The sequence below is a fragment of the Callorhinchus milii genome, unplaced genomic scaffold, assembly GCF_018977255.1.
Source record: "Callorhinchus milii isolate IMCB2004 unplaced genomic scaffold, IMCB_Cmil_1.0 Scaffold105, whole genome shotgun sequence".
NCBI lineage: Eukaryota > Metazoa > Chordata > Chondrichthyes > Chimaeriformes > Callorhinchidae > Callorhinchus > Callorhinchus milii.
In genome coordinates this window covers 137,850-157,543 of record NW_024704846.1, presented here as the reverse complement: position 1 = coordinate 157,543, position 19,694 = coordinate 137,850, and the positions used below count along the sequence as shown (strand labels likewise).

Below are 19,694 nucleotides of genomic sequence, written 5' to 3'. Positions count from 1 at the left end.
ACACCCACTCACACACCTGTTTCCGTAGCGCAAAACACAGAGCCACTTCGCTCGACCGTATGATTCTCCGGAACTCGAAGCGCTTTATGAGACGCCTCGAAGGGCTTCTCAGACTCCGCGGCAAAGCGTAGCGACTGTGTGTCTTGCGGGGGAAACCGTTATCAATAAGAATTAATGGGTGGGTGGGTGGGTGGGTGGGGAGTTGAGAGGGGCGGAGGGAGAGGTGAGATCACGGAGGCGGGTGGGCGAGGGGTGGTGGTGGGTACGGGGGAATTGGTGGGGAGGGCTGGGGGGTGGGGGGGGGGGTTGGTGGAGGGGGGCAGCAGATAAGAAACTCAGCCTAATCTCCTCTTGTGTTTGCTATCGATCGGCAGTTGGCCAGACAAGGGTTGAACGTGGTATTGATTAGCCGCTCGTGGGAGAGACTGAAAGACACAGCTGCAGAGATCGGTGAGTGGAGAGGGTTTCGAGGTCGGACTCCGGGTCACTAACCCCCACCCCCTCCCCCTCGAGACGGGCGCTGTATAACCACAGGTTGTTGTTGTCTTGTTTCACGGCAGAGAAGGAGCACGGGAGGTCGGTGAAGATAATCCAGGCCGACTTCACGAAAGGACCGTCCATATACGGACCCATCGCGCAGTCCTTGGGCGGCCTGGAAATCGGCATTTTGGGTGCGTGTCGCACCGGATGAATTGAATTGACATTAACGACAATAGTAATAAGAGTAATAACAATCCCGGCGTTCCTATCCGGCGCCTCATCCCGTCTCCGAGACGCCCCAAAGCGCTTCACGGGGCTGCACCGCGGAGCGCGGCGACTGTTTCTCTTGCGGGCGAAACGCGGCGGCGACGTCCCCGCAAACCGGCGCGGTTCGAGCGACTGAATTATTATTATTACTTTTTTTTTTCGGGGGGTGGTGGGGGGGGGGCGGCCTTTCGCCCACCGAACGCACAGTCACGGCGTATCCCGTGAAGCGCTTTGAGGCGCCTCGAAGACGCGAGGAGGCGCCGGGTCGGAAATGGCAAGGATCGGCGTCGTTATTCTCCAGCGGTGTCGCTGTTAATGTCTATAGACAGTCGTACAGAGGTGTCTTCGTGCTAATCCACCAAGAAATTTACCTTCGGCAGTAAACAACGTGGGAAAGACGTACCAGCCGGCTGATATCCCGTCCTATTTCCTCGATGTCACGGAGCCGCAGCAGGTAACCTCAATCCTTCCAGTCACTGGGGGGTGGGTGGGGGGGGGGTCAGGCTGTCAAAGGTACGAGCAAAAAAGATGAGCAGCGAAATACATAATAATAATAATAATAATAATAATGCGGCCACTCAACCCACGACCGTTTCCGGGGAGCGGACGGGTTGACAAGGGGTCAGCAGCGGTAGGGAGGGTCGAAGCCTCGGAGGGGCTTTGAGGACAAGGATTTTGAACTCTATCCTCTGGGGGAAATGGAGAGACAGTGGATAATAATATTATTATTATTATTAGTATTATTATTTTGTTGTCATACAGAGAATGTGTCCCAAGCTTTTTTCCTCGATAACTCTCTGAATATTTTCCCCCGAATGTCGAGAAGATAATTCAGCGTTTTTTTGCCGGATTCTTGTTTTTCAGGCAATCGCGGACATCGTCAATTGCAATGTTCTCTCGGGCCCGATGGTGAGCACAGTCACTTCACCTTTTTTCAAGTTTAGATTCCACGCAGCTCAGGGGTTAGACCCCTCGCCTCGCACCCCACAGCCCCTGTAGCTCAGGGGTTAGACCCCTCGCCTCGCACCCCACCCCCTGCAGCTCAGCCCTGTAGCTCAGGGGTTAGACCCCTCGCCTCGCACCCCACAGCCCCTGTAGCTCAGGGGTTAGACCCCTCCCCCCACCCCACAGCCCCTGTAGCTCAGGGGTTAGACCCCTCGCCTCACAAGCCAGAGGACCCGGGTTCGATTCCCGGGCGGGTCAGGTTAGGGCGAAACCTTACTCCACACACACACACACACGCGCCTCTGATTACGCAGCGGCAAGTAGGAACCCGCTTGTTAGCCTATTGTCGTATTGCTTTTCCGGGGGTAATAATCCCTCAAAAAATAATAATAATTTGGTCACTCAAATCCACGGCTGTTTGTGGGACACTGCGCAATTGGCTGCTCACAAAATATAGGGTCACTACACTTTACTGTGTATCCCGAGAAGCGCTTTGAGAAGTCTCGAAGACGTGATGAGGCGCTAGATCGAATGCAAGGCTGGTTACGAATTATTATTACTATTAAGGATCTTCAATATGTCCCTTGTACCTGATTTTTTTCTGATAGATGACTGGGATAATCCTTCCACAGATGGTTGAAAGGTAAGTGATCGATCTCCTAGAACGTATCGGGTTACGGTGGGGTGAGGGGAGCGAGCCCCAGCAGTGACACGATGGGGAGGGGGGGGGGCGAGAGAGAGAGAGAGGGTAGGGGAGTGGGGGTTAATCTGACTTTTATGTAAAGTTCTTCTTTGTTGACCCAGGAAAAAGGGAATCATCATCAATGTGTCGTCAGAAGCAGGAACCCACCCCCATCCCATGTTCACCATGTACTCCGCCACCAAGGTGGGCATCTCAAGACCCTCTTCTTCGGTCCTCACGAGGCACCACTGGTTCCCCCTCACCCCCACTAAACCCCGTTCCCCCCCCACCCATCACCCCCAGCCCTCCCCAGGCCCCACTGGTTCCCTATCACCGAACGGATGGATTTCAAGCTCCTCTCAACTCGTCTTCAAATCCCTTCCCGCCCTGGCACCTCCCTACCCGCCTCTCCCACCCGCTCGCTTACCCCCCAACCCGCTACCCGCTGCCTCCGCTCGACCGGCTCCGGCCTCCTGCTCGCCCCTCGCCCCCTCCGCTCCATCGTGGGCGGCCGTGCTTTTCAGCCACTGCCCCCCGCCCCGACAATCTTGTCGCTCTCTTCCTCCAATCTCTCTGCCTCGCCCACTCCTTCCTCCCCCACCTTCAGGTCTTCGACCGTGGCTTACGGTCATCTCCCCCCTCTCTCTGTCTCCCCCACCCCCCAGCCCGGCATCGCTCTCCGCCACTGTCAAGCGCTCCGGGACTCTACCCTGCGCGAGGGGTGCGAGCTGTTGTTACCCCCACTATCTCCTCTTCGCACCCCAGGTCTTCATCGATTTCTTCTCTCGAGCTCTGAACACAGAGTACAAGACGAAGGGGATTATCGTGCAGGTGAGGAGGGAGGTTTCTGTGAACCTGCCACGATAAGGGGGAAGTGGGGGAGAAATCAAGTCAAGTGCCTCCCCTTTCTTTCCCCTTTTTTCTCCCCCCCCCCCCGGCATGCACACAAGCAACGGGATAGCCATCCAGGCGGGGAATCCTCCCCCTCAGCCAAAGCACTGACTAACTAACTAGCGGGAAAGCTTGGCCAGACAGCGCGCTCTCTCTCTCTCTCTCTCTGGCCAAATTATGTGTGGGTTTAGCTGGTTAGACTCCAGCTGTTATCCCCCAACACACACCCTGGGGCCCCCCACCGCCCCCCTAACCCCCGCCCCAAAGCCTCGGCTCTCGCCAGCCAACCTGCGCCTAATCCTCTCCGGAATTAGGTGAGCAGGCGGGCGTCCCTCCAGGAAGAGAGAGAGAGAGAGAGAGAGAGAGAACGTACCGTTCCGACGCTCTCTCCCTGCGGATTTCCACGTCACGGTTGGGAGGATTCTTGGAATGGGCGATAAGTTAAATGTCCTCGCTCTCGCGCTTCTCCCGGCTCAAGTCGCTCGCTCTTTCAACCGGGTTCGCCCTGTCTCGCAGTGTGTCATGCCGCTGTTTGTGGCCACCAAGATGAACTACAAGGACTTGGGGGTGTTCGTCAAATCGCCCGACCAATATGCCCGAGAAGCCCTCAACACGGTGGGTCTGCAAGCCAGGACCAACGGCTGCCTCGTCCACACCTTACAGGTAAGCACTTGCGTTCGACGCCGCGCTCCATCGAGACGTCTCGAAGCCTCGGTCCAGCTGGGAACCACCGCCACCCACCACCCAAACGCCCTCCACCACCCGTTAAGTCATGGCTTTGGCTTGCAGGGGTCGCAGGAGCCGAGACAGAGAGATTGGAGGAAGAGAGTCGTGGATTGAGTGACCGTATTATTATTTTGTTTGGAGGGATCATTAGCCCCGGGAAGCGATCCGCTAGCCGACTGACAGCTGGGTTCCTACTTGTTGCTGAGTAAGCAGAGGTGTGTGTATGTGGGGTGGTGGGGGGCGGAGAGCGAGACGGAGAGTAAGGAAACCTGCCCAAGGTTTCGCCCCAACCTGACCCGCCCGGGTCCTCTCGCTTGCGAGGCGAGGGGGGGGGGGGTCTGACCAACTACGCTACGGGGACTCGCTCTCGATCAATAAATAGTAATGCTGACCGATCGCCTCTTCCGAGACGTCTCGAAAGCGCTTCGCAGGACGGACGCCCCAAAGCGTAGTGGCCGGGCGTTTTGTGGACCGAAGGCTGCCGTGGCCGACTAAAGTCTTGCGGGCGAATTAAAGCCGCCGCCGCTGCGGTGAATCCTCTGCCCGAGAGGCAGTGGAGCGGGGTTAGAGACGGCGCCTGTGTTCCTTGTTGCAGCATCTGGCCATCGAGTGGCTCGCCCCGGAGTGGTTCCGCCTCAGCGCGCTCAGCGTGGAAGCCATTGCGAAACGCAAGGAGCAGGAGGAGCGTCGCATAGAAGCGGCGCGGCGGAGGAAGCTGGAGTAAAGGGTCGGCGGGGCTGTCCTCGGGCAACTCTTAACGGCATCTCATCTATCTCCTGGAGGCCTTACAACACCCCCATCCCACCCCCCCACCCCCCCAACACTGATTTCAACCACTTCGGACGTTAACCACAGCTCCCCACGTTCGCTCAGCCTTTCCTCCCGGCTTTCCGTAACCGTTCACACGGCCTCTGGGTCTCGAGATGCATCTCGGGGGGGGTCTCCTCGGAGCTGGCAACGGAACGACGGTCTCTAGCCCCCGATTCCTGAGCCGGGAGGGGCCGCAGCGTCCCAGGGCAGTCACCGCTGATGGCAGCCCGGCCCCGGCTCATGCGCAGGACCTGGAAGGGCCGACCAGTCACTGGGGGTCAGGGAATCCTCCCCCTCGGCTCCTGTTAACCCCACAGCCAAAGCCCAACTGACGTACGAACGAAAAATAAAATCGATAGCAAAATGTCCTTCTCAACTGCCCCCTTCCCACACCCCCCAGTTCATTGCCCTCCAACGTGAACTCCTTCTCCTCTCCGTAGCCTGACCTGCTGAGTGTCCGGAAGCCACATCGGTTATTATTCCAGATTTCCGCCATCTGCGGTATTTCCGCCTTCTGATTGTAGAATAAATGGGCTGTTCGGATGCCGTGTTCAGTGTAGATTTGCCTCATTTCCTCCACTCAGCATCGCCTCGACCTCGCACCTCCTGCAAACAAAATATTCTCCTGGGAGGGGTGGGGGGTGGAGATAAGTGGGGTGGTGGGGTAGGGAATGTAAATGGGGTATCCTTGAAGCTCAACCGTGAGCCTGGTACACACGCACACACACACACACACAGACAGACAGACAGACACACACACAGACAGACAGACAGACAGACACACACACGCAAGGCACACACACGCAGACAAACACAAACATTCACACACACACACAGACAGACGGGCAAACACACACACGGATGGGCACACACAGACAGACAGACAACACACACATACAGACACAAACACACGCAGACAAACACACGCAGACAAACACAGACATTCACACACATACACAGACGGGCAAACACACACACAGATGGGCACACAGACACACACACACACAGACACACACACACAGACAGGCACACAGACAGACACACAGACACACACACACAGACAGACAGACAGACAGACAAGCACAGACACACACACATTCAGAAGATTTTGGTTCAACTACAACAACACATGACACTTGTATCACTTGGGATAGACGTCGGGGGGGGGGGGGGGGTGGACAATCGGGGGGTCTCTGACCCGAGCTGGGGGTTGGGGTCAGGAGAGGGTGGGGGGGCAGTGGTGGCGGTGGGGGGGCGAGGGGGAGGAAGGTGGCTGAAGGCGCGGTTGGTTGAAGGAAGGTCTTTAAACGAGGGTCTAACAAGAAGTTTAACACTGATCCGAGTCGCTTCAACGTGTTGTCCTGGTGGCTTGATCCGACGGAGAGAGGGAGGGAGAGAGAGAGGGGGAGAGAGGGAGGGAGGGAGGGAGGGAGAGTGAAGGAGAGTGAGGGAGGGAAAGTAAAGGAGGGAGAGAGTGAGGGTCTCGGAGGGAGGGAGAGACGGAAGGAGGTGGGAGGGAGAGGGAGCGAGAAAGAGAGGGGGAAGATGAGAGAGAAAGGAAGGAGGGAGGGAGGGAGAGAGAGAGTGAGAAAGGAGGGAGGGAGGGAGAGAGAGAGAGAAAGAGAGGGGGAGGGAGAGAGGGACGGACGCAGCAGATTCCCCACAACGCCGCACAGGGCGGTATTTATTTTTTTCCGTCATCATCATCATAACAAAAAAAAACATTTCCGAACATAAATTATGTCAATGTCAAAAGCTACATTCATTCAATTTAAGACGAGGCGTCTTACATGGGATTCTTAACTCTCCGGGGCTGCCAATTACTGGTCATGTTACAGGGCCGACGGCAACAGATGGCGGAACAGTTATAATAATAATAATAATAATAATAATTAATACGCCTGGCATCGGAATACACCGCCCTCGTCACGTCCTTCAGACGTCTCGAAGCGCTCCGTGGTGAGGTGGGGTGTGCTTTGCGGGCAGCCGACTGCGCCCGGCGAACGTTCCCACCCAAACGGTCGTGGGTTGAGCCGCCAAATTATTATTTTGCTTTGAAGGGATTATCACCGCCGCCGCCGTCCCCCACCCCACCCCACCCACCCCCCCACCCGGGGAAAGCCATCCGCCAATCGACAAACGAGTGGGTTCCTCCTGACTGCCGGTAAACAGAGGGGTGTGTGTGTGTGTGTTTGGGGAGTAAGGAAACTTGCCTAAGGTTTTGCCCCGACCTGACCCGACCCGCCCGGGAATCGAACCCGGGTCCCTCTGGCTTGCGAGGCGAAGGGGGGGGGGGGTCTAACCCCCCCTGACCTACAGGGGAGACTCCAGAAGCGCGCAGTTCTTATGCGGTTCCGCTCACAGGGTGGCCGGGCGCTGGCCTGGGAACGAGCGATAAAGAGGCACGCGTTTTTGTGCGGGTCTGTGTGTGTGTGTGCGCGCGCGTGTGTGTGTGGTGTAAGGCTTTTATCGATTAAGTAGCAGAAAGGGGGACTTGGCTCATTCTCGTTTTCCTTACAAAAAAAGCAGAGTTAAAAATCCCTCATAAGGTAGGTAAGTTACATTTACAGCTTTAATATGCCACCGGCGATTGCAGAAGAGTTTCCCGCTGGGAATGGACTGGTGATGGGGGGCGGGGGGGGGGGGGGGTGGGAGGAAAGAGAGGGAGGGAGGGAGTAGGGTAGGTTGGGGGGTAAAAGGAGAACCCCATCACTCGCAGACCTCTGCCTCTCCTCAAGAGCAACGCAAGCTTTTTAATAATAATAATCCATCGATTTGATACAGCGCCTTATCGCGTCTGTACAGAACATACTGTGCGTTTTTGGGGGCCAAACCTGGCAGCCACTCGCGCCCAGCGACGTCCCCACGAACCGTCGTGGGCTGAGTGACCGCATTATTACTATTATTATTGTTGGAAGGGATTATTACTCCCGCCCGGAAAGCCCATCCGCCCATCGACGAACGAGCGGGTTCCGACTTACTGCCGGCAAACAGAGGCGCGCGCGTGCGCGCGAGTGGGGAGTAAGGAAACTTCCCGAAGGTTTTGCCCCGACCCGACCCGCCCGGGAATCGAACCCGGGTCCTCTCGCTCTTGTGGCTTGCAAGGCAGTGATTCATCTTGGGTGGGGGGGTGTGGTGGGGAGGGGGGGGGGGGGGGGGGGGAGAAGACAAAAAAAAAGAGGGAATTTTGTGATGACTTTGTCCACAAATCCAAACACCAGTCCATCTCCAGACAGAGAGACCGAGAGAGAGAGAGAGAGAGACAGACAGACAGACAGACAGACAGAGAGAGAGAGAGAGAGAGAGACAGACAGACATCAAAGAGAGACTGAAACAGGAAAGTCGAGATCGGCAGATTGATGTATAAAGTCTATACCATGCGATTTTTTGTTCCACAAACACTGCAGCCTTTAAGATACAACCCTGCTTTTTTTTTTATTGAGGGGAGGGGGTCGGGGGAGGGAAGGGGAAGAGGAAAGGGGGTGGTGGTGGGTGGGGGGGGAATGATTGTCACGGGTTTCAGTTTGGTTGGAAATCTCCATGGGGGGAAATCGACTGGGAAAAGGAATATTATTTTCTACGCCAAGGCTAGATGTTTGTCCCATCGCATAATAATCCTGATACCGGGTTTTGGTGGAAATCTCGGTCTGGTTTCGAGACACTTTTTAAGCACGGTGATGGGTTTCCGAGTGTGTCAGTGCAGAAGCCTGGCTCCCTGTTAAGATGCTTACGAGATGGAGAGAGTGTGAAGGAGAGAAAGAGAGAGTAAGTGAGAGAGAGAGAGAGAGAGAGAGAGAGAGAGAGAGTGAGTGTGAGAGGGAGTGAGAGTGTGAGGGTGAGAGAGAGTGGGAGAAAAAGAGTGTGCGCGAGTGAAAGGGGAGAGAGAGAGTGTGTGAGAGACAGAGAGATCAATGTGTCTGACCCCTTAACTCCCTTTCCCACCGCTCCCTCTTGTTTGCTCCTTAACCAAATTCACTGCTCGCCCACCGCCGCCGCCACAGTAATAAGAGTTAATCAGCCACGATCGTAAGAACATCTGGGACGAGATCTAGCAAGTGCAATAGAGAACGGGGCGCGGGGGGGGGGGTGGGAAGCCGGGGGTGGGGTGGGGTTGGGGTGGAAGAGCGGGGGAGGGCGGGGTGGTAGGTAGGGGTGAGATACGCTCCTTCCTCATAACAAAACACACAAAAAAATTAATTATTAATAATAATAACAACAATAATAATAATAAGTTTAATTGCGAAGGGGAAAAAAAGTGGGAAAGCTTCTTCGGGGGGGGGGGGGGGGGGGGGGGAGGGGGGGGGGAAATAGGTGTGTTTCAGGCACTAAATTCACCACATCTTCCAGAGAAGGCATTTTAAGACAGCCTGTCAACAAATAGCTCGTTATTTACACAAAACCCAGCCCTCCTGTGCCTTGGTTTAGTTTTAATGAATTTTTTTTTTATTAATTACCAGTTCATGATTGTGTTTCTATTTAACGTCATGAAGTAAACTTGGCTGCTTCCTCCCGACCGAACTGAAGCGAAAAATACCTGCGTGTGGGGAAGGGGGAGAGGGTGGGGGGGGGGGGGGGGAAGAGAAGGATTCAGGTGAGTGAATACGTTAATTCGTTTGTTATAATAATACATTATTATCATTTCATTATTATTTCTTTCATCCTTTGTTAAGTACATAATATAACAATAACAACCCCCGGGGTGCGACCCGGCGGCGCCTGATCACGTCTTCGAGACGTCTCAAGGCGCTTCACGGGACACGCTGCTGTCGAGTGTGGTGGCTGTGTGCTTTGTGGGCGAAACGCGGCGGCCGATCGCGCCCGGCGACGTCCCCCACGAACAGCCGTGGGTTGAAGTGACCGCATTATTTACTTATTTTTGGGAGGGATTATTATCCCCGGTAAGTGATCCCCCCAATTGACTCACAACCTACTTACTGCTGGGTAAGCAGAGGCGTGTGTGTGTGTGTGTGTGTGTGTGTGCGCGCGCGTTGTAAGGAAACTTGGGTACCCAACATTTCGCCCCGACTTGATCCGCCCGGGAATCGAACCCGGGTCCCCTGGCTTGCTAGGCGAGGGGTCTAACCCCCGAGCTACAGGGTCTCCAATCAAGGGATAACGGGGCAAAGGCGGGGTCATTGGAGTCGAGGCACAGATCAACCACGATCGAATAGAATGGCGGAACAGGCTCGAGGGGCTGAATGGCCTCCTCCTGTTCCTAGGCTTGCGGACAGGAATCCACCCTGGCGAGAGTTACCTTATCGTTCCTCTCACACAGGAACTTTAGCCGCTGCGCTCGCTTGTGCATGAAGACACCGTCGAGGTGACCAGTTTCCACGGATCGGATCTCGATTGCTTTCTCTCCCCAACCCATGATCTGGTTCGAGCAGATGTACGCTGCGAGGGAGGGTGGGGGGGCAAGACTTAAAAGAGTTACTCGACAGCAACGACAACTTGTGCTTAAACCGCACCCCACCCACGCAGCGTCCCGGAGTGCTCGACAGTGGCGGAGGGAGGAAGTGAGGGGGGAGGTGACCGTAAGCACAATTGAAAAGATCTTTAAGGGGGATTTGTAAGTGGGGAGGGAGGAAAGGAGGGAGGGAGAGGGGGAGGAATTGGGGGAGAAAGCAACAGAGTTTCAGGGCGCAGTGGCTGAAAGCGCAGCCGCCGATGGTAGAGCGGGGTGGGGGTGGGGGGGGTGGGGGGCGAGAAACGAGCAGGAGGCTGAAACCTGTCGAGCGGAGGCAGCGGGTGGCGTGAGTGGGGAGCGAGGAGGTCGGAGAGAGAGAGAGAGAGAGGTCGGAGAGATAGAGAGGGGGGGAGGGAGGTGGCCAGGACCTACCCACGGAAGTTGGCATCTCTCCCCACTGCAGGACGACGTCCTTGGTGATGCGTCCGTAAGTGTTGACGTACACACCTTCGTCCTCGTAGCACAGGAGCATCTCCATCCCCGCCGTGTTGGGGAGGATCACAATGGCGTGAGGCACAATGTGGTTCTGGATCTACAGTACAACGTGGGGCGGCGGAGGAGGACGACAATAATAATAATAATAAACAATTCATAATAATAATTAATGATTCATAATAATAACCCTGGCCCTGGACACCGAGCCTTGTCACGTCGTCGAGACGTCCCAAAGGGGGGCGCGGGGCGAATTCGGAGGAGGCGCTGACGTGTTTTTTTTTCCCTGGCAGAAGTGTTGGCGTGAGCTGCCTCCGCCCTTCCTTCGCCTCGTCGAGGCGTCTCAAAGCGCTTCGCGGGTACAGTCAACACTGTAAAGCGGAGGGACTGTGCGTGTGTTTTGTGGGCGAAACGCGGCAGCCAACTGCGCCCAGCGACGTCGCCCCACAAGCAGCCGCTGGTTGGGAGCGACCGAGTTATTATTATTATTATTATTTTTGTTCGAAGGGATTTTATCACCCCACACGGAAAAGCGATCCGCCAATCGACTAGCGACCGGGTTCCTACCGACTGCCGAGTAAACACAGGAAGTGTTCCGGCCGGCCCGGGACTCGAACCCGGGTCCTCTCGCTCGTTTGCGAGGGCGATACCTGCTGCGAGCCGCGGGCCTCCGCTACGGGCCTGGGAAACTCGCTAACACTTACGTGCACTGGGATGTATATGTCGTACGGGTTCCCGGAATCCACGTCGACCGCGTGGAAGCCAGCGCTCGAGCCGTATATCACCTTTAACCTTTGGCCCTCTTCCACCGTCAGGTCGACGAGTGTTGGCCTGTGAGGCAGATCTGAGAAAGACTAGAGAGAGAGAGAGAGAGAGAGAGAGAGAACGAACCGTGAGGAGAGACAGCACTCAACCGCACTCGGCGGATGTGCATTGCCTGCCACGGCAAAAAAATACACGCCAGTCACTACACTTTACAGTGTGAAGCGCCTCGAGACCGCTCGAAGACGTGAGAAGGCGATGTTATCAGATGGCAGGATTATTATCATTGTTATTATTATTAATCGCACTTCTGAGATGATTAAGAATATTCCTGAGCCCCGTGTCCGTGGACTTACAGAAAACGAGTCACTGCGCGTTACAGTAAAAATCCTGTGAAGCGCTTTGAGACATCCACCACAACACGGAGCCTTTCGCAGCGTCAGGAGGACATCCCAAGGCGCTGGACAGTCAGGGGTTTGGACCCGAGCTGGGGGTTGGGATCAGGAGGGGGTGGAGGGCGGGGGCAGGCGGTGGGGGGGGGTGACCGAAGGCGCGGCTGGTCGAAGAGCAGGGTCTTGAGATGTGCCTTGAAGGACGCAGCGGAGGGAGGGTTAGCGAGGCCTGAAGTGAAAGACTAAACCGTAAAGGTTATTTACAAATGTGGCAAATGCAGCGAAAGCAACGACGACACAGCGTCTTTACACAGCGTCCCCTCGTGCAGGGTAGCGCCCCAGAGCGCTTGACAGTGGCGGAGCGCGACGTGGAGCCGGGGGGAAATCAGCAGACAGCGACTGGATGGCACATAGATATAAACCCTCCGTAGCCACCCCACCACCAGGCAGGGTGATGCCCTCTGTACCTTGAAAGCCATGAACTTGTGGTAAGGCTTCGGTGCCCAGGCGTAAACTTCTACAGAGTTCTTCAGAGCAATCACTAGAAACTTAATCCGTTCGTACTTGACTGGAAGGAGAAAGAGGAACAATGTGAGGATCGTGTGAACTTGCCGGGCCAAAGGAGACCGAGGTCCATCCGGTTTGCCTTCCACCATTCCTGGCAGTCGCTCGCACGTGTCGCACAGGACCTGGAAGGGCCGACCAGTCACTGGGGGCAGGGAATCCTCCTCCTCCTCAGATCCTGTTAGCCCTGCACGCACGCACTCACTCACGCACGCACGCATGGACTCACTCACTCACTCACTAACTAGCGGGGAGGGGGTCCTAGCTGGACAAGCAGCGGGAAAGCTTGGCCAGACAGTGCTCTCTCTCGCTGGCTAAGCTGTGTGTGGGTTTAGCTGGTTAGACTCCAGCTGTTACCCCCAACGCACACTCTGGGCTCCCCCCGAAGCCAACCTGCGCCTAATACTCTCCGGAATTAGGTGAGCAGGGGGCGTCCGTCCAGGGAAAGAGAGAGAGAGAGAGAGAGAGAGAGAGCTTTCCATTCCGATAATCTCTCGCTGGGATTTCCATGTGTCGGGGCGGGAAGCCAGGAATTTTCAGTTGGGTTTGGAGACTCTTAAGCATCGGTGACGGGTTTCCGTGTGTGTCAGTCAGACACCAGGTTGGGCAAAAAAAATGAAGTCCCAAACTGTAGATGGGATTATTATTATACACCAGTCAGTCGAGGCTGTACTTACCCACTTTGTAGTGCACACAGCCCTCCATGTCCCCCACTGTAGTCCATCCCTGCTTCTTCTCCACCTCAGGGTCATTGTGCAATATCTTGTTCCGCAACCAAGACAAGTAATAGACACGTAACTTATTTCTCTTTCCTGAGTGCAAGGAGAGGGGAGAGCAGTCACAGTAAGGCACATGTACACACACACGCACGCACACGCGCACAACACACACAACACACGCACACTCTACACAATAATCCCTTCAAAAACTAATTTGGTCACTCAACCCACGGCTGTTTGTGGGGACGTCGCTGGGCGCGATCGGCTGCCGCGTTTTGCCCGTAAAACACACAGTCACTACACTTTACAGTGTGTCCCGCGAAGCGCTTTGAGATGCCCCGAAGACGCGATGAGGCGCCGGGTCAAACGCCGGGATTATTATTATTACTATTATTATTATGGTCTGTGTACGATAACCGACCAATTGGGTGTGTCCTCCTGGACCCTCTCCCAGTCGCCCACCTGATATGGTGATGAGGAGGTTCAACCCTTCGAGGACGTCCATCTGTTGGAATCGGCGTCGGCTGATGAGGCTGTAGACCTTGCCCTGCCCGCTCCTGTCCAGCAACATCAGGCCATTCTCAGTACCCACCAGCAAGTTCACACCTCAGGGGGAGAGAGAGAGAGAGAGCAGGGAATGGGGTTAGAGTAGAGAGCTCCAGTGGTGGTGATGGGAATGTGGTTACTCAATCCATGATAGTTTGTGAGGATGTCGCTGTGTGCAATTGGCGGCCGTGCTTCTATCAGGAAAGGCTGAACACGCTTGGACTCTTTTCTCTTGAAAAGAGGAGGGTAAAGGGGTGACCCGAGAGAGGTCTTTAAAAGGATGAAAGGTTTGGATAGGGTCGACTTAGGGAAGATGTGTCCACCGAAACCAGGGGCCCCATCAATATAAAATAGTCACGAACAGATCGAATAGAGAAGTTAGAAGAAATGGCTTCACACAGAGGGTGGTGGGAACGTGGAAGCTGCTGCCACAAGGAGTTGAGGCAAATAGCATAGATGTATTTAAGGGGAAGCTGGTGAGGTGCACGAGGGAGAAAGGAATAGAAGGTTCTGCTTGAAGGCTAAGTTGATGAATGGCAGGAGGAGGCTCCCATGGAGCATAAACACCGGCATAGACCTGTTGGGCCGAACGGCCTGTTTGTGTGCTGTATGTTCTAATGTTTCGCCCACAAAAGACACTTTACGGTGTATCCCGTCAAGCACTTTTGAACGAGAGCGGGCGGGAGAGCGAGCGAGCGAGAGGGAACCTCGTTGCCTCTTACCCCACAGAGCGGCGCAGAGTATCTCGGAGTTGAATCGCTTCTTGTACTTGCGGATCTCGGGTGTGTCGCTGTGTGGCCTGGTGTTGGTCGGGTTCACGTTGACCACCGAGCCCTTCCTGTCGTCGTACTTGAGCTGGCTCAGCCGGCTCACATCGTTGAGACTCAAGCCTGGCCGGGAGGAGGGGAACACAAGCAGCCCTTTATAGCTCCGGCTTCAAGCCGATACAGCAACAACAACGACAAGGTTACACTCGCACGGCGAGCACCCTGGGGGTATGTGTGCGCGCGCGTGTGGCAGAAGGCGCGGTCGAATAGGAAGGTCAAGAGACGGGGCTGGAAAGAGGCAAGAGAGAAGGCGAGGCCTCACCATCAACAGTCAGGCCTTCAGCCTCTCTGCCCTCGGGAACTCCATCCCACAGTCCCTCCGCCTCGCTCGCCCCCTCCCTCCCTCGCCTCCTTCAAGGCCCGTCTCAAGAGCCTCCACTTCGACCAAACGTACCTTCGGTCACCCTCCTACCCCCACCCTCCTACCCCCTGCCCTCCGTCCCCTCCTGATCCCAACCCCCCCCCCTGTTCAGCTCGGGTCCAAATCCCTGACCGTTCAGCCCAGCGCCTCGGGACGTCCTCCCGACGAGAAAGGCAGGGGCTGGGTAAAACGTCACAATGCGATGCTGTGCCCAGGCCTCCTGCTCGCCACCTCGTGGGGCAAAGGCTGGACTCTCTCTCTCTCGTGCCTCGGTACTCACCGCTGATTTGCAAGGTCTCGCCCGAAGCACCCATCTGGTACATGCCCAGGTCCACGAAGGTGGTGAAGGAGGATTTACCAGGTGACTTCACAAGACCTCGGGACTGAAACTGCGAAGAACAATAGTAATAGTAAATAAATAACACGTACATTTGATGTCACGTCGTTGAGACGTCTCAACTTCGCAGAACATACTGTAAAGTGTAGTGACTGTATTTTGTGGCTGGGTGGGTTGGTCGGCTGGTTTGTGCCCAGGGCTTACCTCGCTGCCGTTGTCCAGCTGCGAGTTGGAGCCTTTGTGGTCGGTGGGGGAATGGTTCTGTCGCACCAGGTCGGGCAGGTTCACGTGGCTGGCAAAGCCGTTACTCTCCGGGTGGTGGAGCCCTCGCTTCTCCTCTGGCGTCTGGAGAGGGGGAGCGAGAGGAAGAGAGAGCGAGAGAGGGGGAAGATAGAGAGGTGGGGGGGGGGAGATGGAGGGAAAGAGAGAGGGAGGGAGAAAGAGAGAGCAATAAATGGTTTCTGCACCAAGTCTCTACCAGAACCAAGTCTCTACACCTCATCCAACAAAAGTTTCCGACGCGAATTTTACACCAAATTACACAAAAAATAGTCGACTAATAATAACAAGCCTTGCATTCCGTACGGCCAGCTCGAAGTGCTTCGCGGGGTACACACACCGTAAAGTGTAGTGACTGTGTGCGCGTTGTTTTTCGTATGTGTGCGTGTGTGTCTGTGGGCCAAAAGGCACGTACCCTCTGGACGATCATAGTGCCATCGTCGTACGAGCTTCCGGTCGTTTCCGCCTCTGGAGAGTCCTCACCTTCGTGAACCACCATGGTGTTGATGCTGTCGGTGTCTCCGTCTTTGCTCTGATTTGGTCTGAAAGAACGAGAGCAAGTTCACCCGACTGCACGTCACCTCGCGAGACCACGTCATCGACAACAACTTGCCTTTACGCAGAGTAGTGCCCCTCACGCTGGGTCAGAGTCCCAGAGCCCCTCGATCCCAAAGCCCTCGGCAAGTCAGAGGTCCTCACAAAAACTCTCAATGTCTCAAACTGTGCGTTTTCAGTGGTAATAATAATAATAATGCATTCAAGACGCCTCAAAGCGCTTCACAGGGTACACTGCAAAGCGGAGTGACTGTGTGTTTTGTGGGCGAAACGCGGCAACCAATTGCAAGGGGTGATTATTATTATATTATTAGGTACAAATGCAAGTTGTTGTTGTATGAATCCAAGTGTCCTGGACTTGATTCCTTTCCCTGGTGACCTGCCTAGTCAATGACAACAGCCTCCCCACCCTAAACTCTCTCCCCCACCTCCTCCTCTCTCCCCCACCCCTCCCTCTCTCCACCCCCTCTTCCTTCCTCTCCCTCCCTCCCTCCCTCCCTCCCTCCACCTCATCTTGGAGAAACCCACCCGGATCGCGAGCCGTCGGAGCTGGACAGATTCTCGTCCTGACGGTCGTTGTCCCCTTCCTCGTCCTCCTCATCGCTGCTGCCCGACTCCTCGCTGGACGAGGAGTAGTCCATCACCTTGACCGGCGGTTTGGGCAGCTCCTCAGGTCGAGGTTCCTTCCCCGGGTTCAAAAGGTCCTGAGAGGAAAACGGCGGCAACTCTCGAGACACCAGCACAGCAAAACATCACACTCGCATACACACAGCGCTCGCCTTTGATTGGGTCGGGAGGACGTCCCAAGGCGCTGGGCTGGGCAGTCAGGGGTTTGGACCCGAGCTGAGGGTTGGCATCAGGAGGGGGTGGTGGGCAGGGAGGTGACCGATATTCTGAATGGAAACAAGTGAAATCTACAAGCCACGCACCCTCCCCACAGCCCCGTCATGTTACCCCGTCTCATATGGAAACCTCTACACCCCCACCAAACACGTACACACACAGACATGCGCACACACACACACACTTACACAAAGACACGCGCACACATGCGTCCACCATCACAGCTTACAAGTAAAAGCCACTAACCTCGCCTATCGCTCTCTTATAGCTCTGAGATTGCAATGCGAGAGGGGAAAGGAAAAGGCAGAAGGTTATACAGAAAGGCGACGCAAACAGTTCAGCTGAATGCAAAGGCAATGTGGCTGTCCGTGCAACCCAGGACCAGCCCGGGAAACAGAATAATAATAATATTAATCCTTGCGTTTTGTGTAACGTCGTTGAGACGTCTCAAAGCGCTTCAAGGGGGTATACTGTAAAATGTAGTGACTGTGGGTGTATTCTATTAACACTGCTTTAACATCCTCACAAACAGGCAGACGGGGAGTCAAGCAGGAACCCGCTTATTAGTCGATTGGCGGATTGCTTTCCCTGGGGGGGGGGGGGGTCGCTAATAAACCCTCCAAAAAAAATAATGCAATCACTCAATCCACGACTGTTTGTGTGGGGACGTCGCTGGGCGCAATTGGCTGCCGCGTTTCGCCCGCAAAATATACAGTCACTACGCTTTACAGTGTAGCCTGTGAGACGTCTCAAAAGACGCGATAAGGCGCTGGGTCAATATTATTATTATTATAAACAGCTGGTGTGCTGGCGAGGACACTTGCGTCACTTACTGCAGGTCTGCTTGGTCTAGAGGTTGTTCGGATCTCCTCTGGTTTCCCTCGGTTTGTCTCCTGGGAGGGAACGGGTGATCCCTCGGGCTGGAAGGAAGCTGTGGGCGCAAAACACACCATGAGGTTCAATTCATTCAGCCACGAGCAATGCCTTTCACAGCGTCGGGAGGAAGTCCCGAGGGGCTGGGCTGGACAGTCAGGGATTTGGACCCGAGCTGAACAGGGGGTTGGGATCAGGAGGTGGTGGAGGGCAGGGGGTAGGAAGGTGACCGAAGGCACGGTTGGTCGAAGAGATGGGCCTTGAAGACAGCTATCAACGTGTCTGCTCCCTCCGCTCGGTGGGCTCCTTCCTGTTTTACGTCCCCCGCCTCGCCCAGCCCCACCATCAACAGCCAGTCTTTCAGCCTCTCTGCCCCCAACCTCTGGAACCCCACCCCACAGTCCCTCCTGATCCCAACGCCCAGCTCGGGGCCAAACCCCTGACCGTCCAGCGCCTTGGGAACGTCCTCCCAAGGCTGTGAAAGGCTCCACGTCAATGTCACGTGTGGTTATTGGCCTTCTACATACTTGCGATTCTGTTGCGTTCCATCGAGCCGGTCTGGTGGATGTGATAGGGGCCTGGGCCGATTTGGGGCAGACTCTCCGCCCGTTCCCATCCGGGCTCGATCCTGCGCAGGTCTGGGTTGCTGTAAACCCAAGCACACAAGGCACTACCTTATTATTATAATAATACTAATAATTGATTCATTATAATGATAATAATCCTTGCGTTTGACACCGCGCCTTATCACGTCGTCGAGGAGTCTCAAAGCTCTTCACAACTCACATGGTCAAGTGTAGTGACTGTGTGTGTTGCGTTTCACAGCCGCAAAACAGTGGGATTTTGGGCGGGCGGGGTGGGGGGTATTATCACACTCTGGAAAGCAATCCGTCAATCGACTAACAAGCGGGTTCCTACTTACTGCTGGTAAAGAGGCGTGCATGTGTGCGCGCGCGTGGGGGGAGTAAGGAAACTTGCCTAAGGTTTGGCCCCCCCGACCCAACCTGACTCGCCTGGGAATCGAACCTGGGTCCCTCCCGCTTGCGAGGGCTCTAACCCCTGAACTATAGGGACTCCACGATGTTCATGGGGTGGGCTGCGGTGGTAAAGAGACCAGGTGATGATTATTACCTTGCCCGAGGTGCTAGCCCTGGTCGGATACCCAGGGCGCTGGTGCTGTTCAGTGCTGTTGCTATGGATGTTGTTCTCTGAGGAACCTGTAATGACAAGAGGTTCAGGCAGGATTTAGGACAATTCCCCGTCGGAACTAGAAGGGGGATTTACACCAACTCTTGAAGCGGGAGGGGGAGCAATGTCCCTTTGCCTTTCCCCCTCTCCTGGAAGGAAACTGCCGTGGCTGAGACGGGAGCGTTTTGGAACGTACGGCTTTCACAGGGCGTCATTTTACAAAGACACGTTTGTGGGAGGGGGAGAGAGGGGAAGAGAGAGGGAGAGAGCGAGAGAGGCTTGCAGATCAAACATCTTTTGTGGCTCATATGCCAGGTGTTTTTCCAAGGTTAACTGAGGTCAGACGCAATTGGCCTCAGTTTTCACTAACACGGTGATTTGATGCACACAGTAGGGAGAGAAGGGAATCGCGACAATAATAACCCTGGCATTTGATACAGGGCCTTAAAACATCTCCGAGATGAGTTGTGGACACACAGTGTAGAGGGAGCGTTACTGTGTCTCTAACCCTGACCTGGGAGTGTGGACACACAGTGTAGAGAGAGCGTTACTGTGTCTCTAACCCTGACCTGGGAGTGTGGACGGACACACAGTGTAGAGGGAGCGTTACTGAGTCTCTAACCCTGACCTGGGAGTGTGGACGGACAGTGTAGAGGGAGCGTTACTGTGTCTCTAACCCTGACCTGGGAGTGTGGACGGACGCACAGTGTAGAGGAGCGTTACTGTGTCTCTAACCCATGCTAACTTC

At 55.3% G+C, this 19,694-nt stretch overlaps 2 protein-coding genes across 9 annotated transcripts in view; one reads left to right on the top strand and one right to left on the bottom strand.

The window, feature by feature from the left end:
• Positions 1-374: 374 nt before the first annotated feature.
• LOC121851749 (very-long-chain 3-oxoacyl-CoA reductase-like) lies at positions 375-5,360 on the top strand (the record flags this gene model as incomplete). Of its 2 annotated transcripts, none has more annotated exon segments than XM_042345819.1 (9): positions 375-450; positions 561-671; positions 1,128-1,201; positions 1,612-1,656; positions 2,301-2,335; positions 2,497-2,578; positions 3,140-3,205; positions 3,782-3,928; positions 4,587-5,360. In XM_042345819.1, coding segments are annotated over 9 exon segments (765 nt in total), but the record flags the coding sequence as incomplete, so codon positions are not given.
• A 3,736-nt stretch (positions 5,361-9,096) lies between these two features.
• LOC103190579 (misshapen-like kinase 1) overlaps positions 9,097-19,694 on the bottom strand; it is a 51,564-nt gene continuing 40,966 nt past the window's right edge. For 3 of the 7 annotated variants that reach the window (XM_042345812.1, XM_042345818.1, XM_042345815.1), the window contains 16 exons: positions 18,890-18,975; positions 18,286-18,428; positions 17,719-17,816; positions 17,132-17,155; positions 16,571-16,746; positions 15,903-16,029; positions 15,413-15,553; positions 15,152-15,260; positions 14,406-14,573; positions 13,600-13,743; positions 13,096-13,230; positions 12,322-12,422; positions 11,405-11,554; positions 10,641-10,800; positions 10,056-10,195; positions 9,097-9,335 (listed from right to left, as the gene is read on the bottom strand). In XM_042345812.1, the coding sequence (XP_042201746.1) occupies positions 9,252-9,335; positions 10,056-10,195; positions 10,641-10,800; positions 11,405-11,554; positions 12,322-12,422; positions 13,096-13,230; positions 13,600-13,743; positions 14,406-14,573; positions 15,152-15,260; positions 15,413-15,553; positions 15,903-16,029; positions 16,571-16,746; positions 17,132-17,155; positions 17,719-17,816; positions 18,286-18,428; positions 18,890-18,975 (1,986 nt within the window). In that variant the 3' untranslated portion in view covers positions 9,097-9,251. The remainder of the gene's footprint in view (positions 9,336-10,055; positions 10,196-10,640; positions 10,801-11,404; positions 11,555-12,321; positions 12,423-13,095; positions 13,231-13,599; positions 13,744-14,405; positions 14,574-15,151; positions 15,261-15,412; positions 15,554-15,902; positions 16,030-16,570; positions 16,747-17,131; positions 17,156-17,718; positions 17,817-18,285; positions 18,429-18,889; positions 18,976-19,694) is intronic. The other 4 variants (XM_042345813.1, XM_042345816.1, XM_042345814.1 and 1 more) reach the window with 3 other exon arrangements.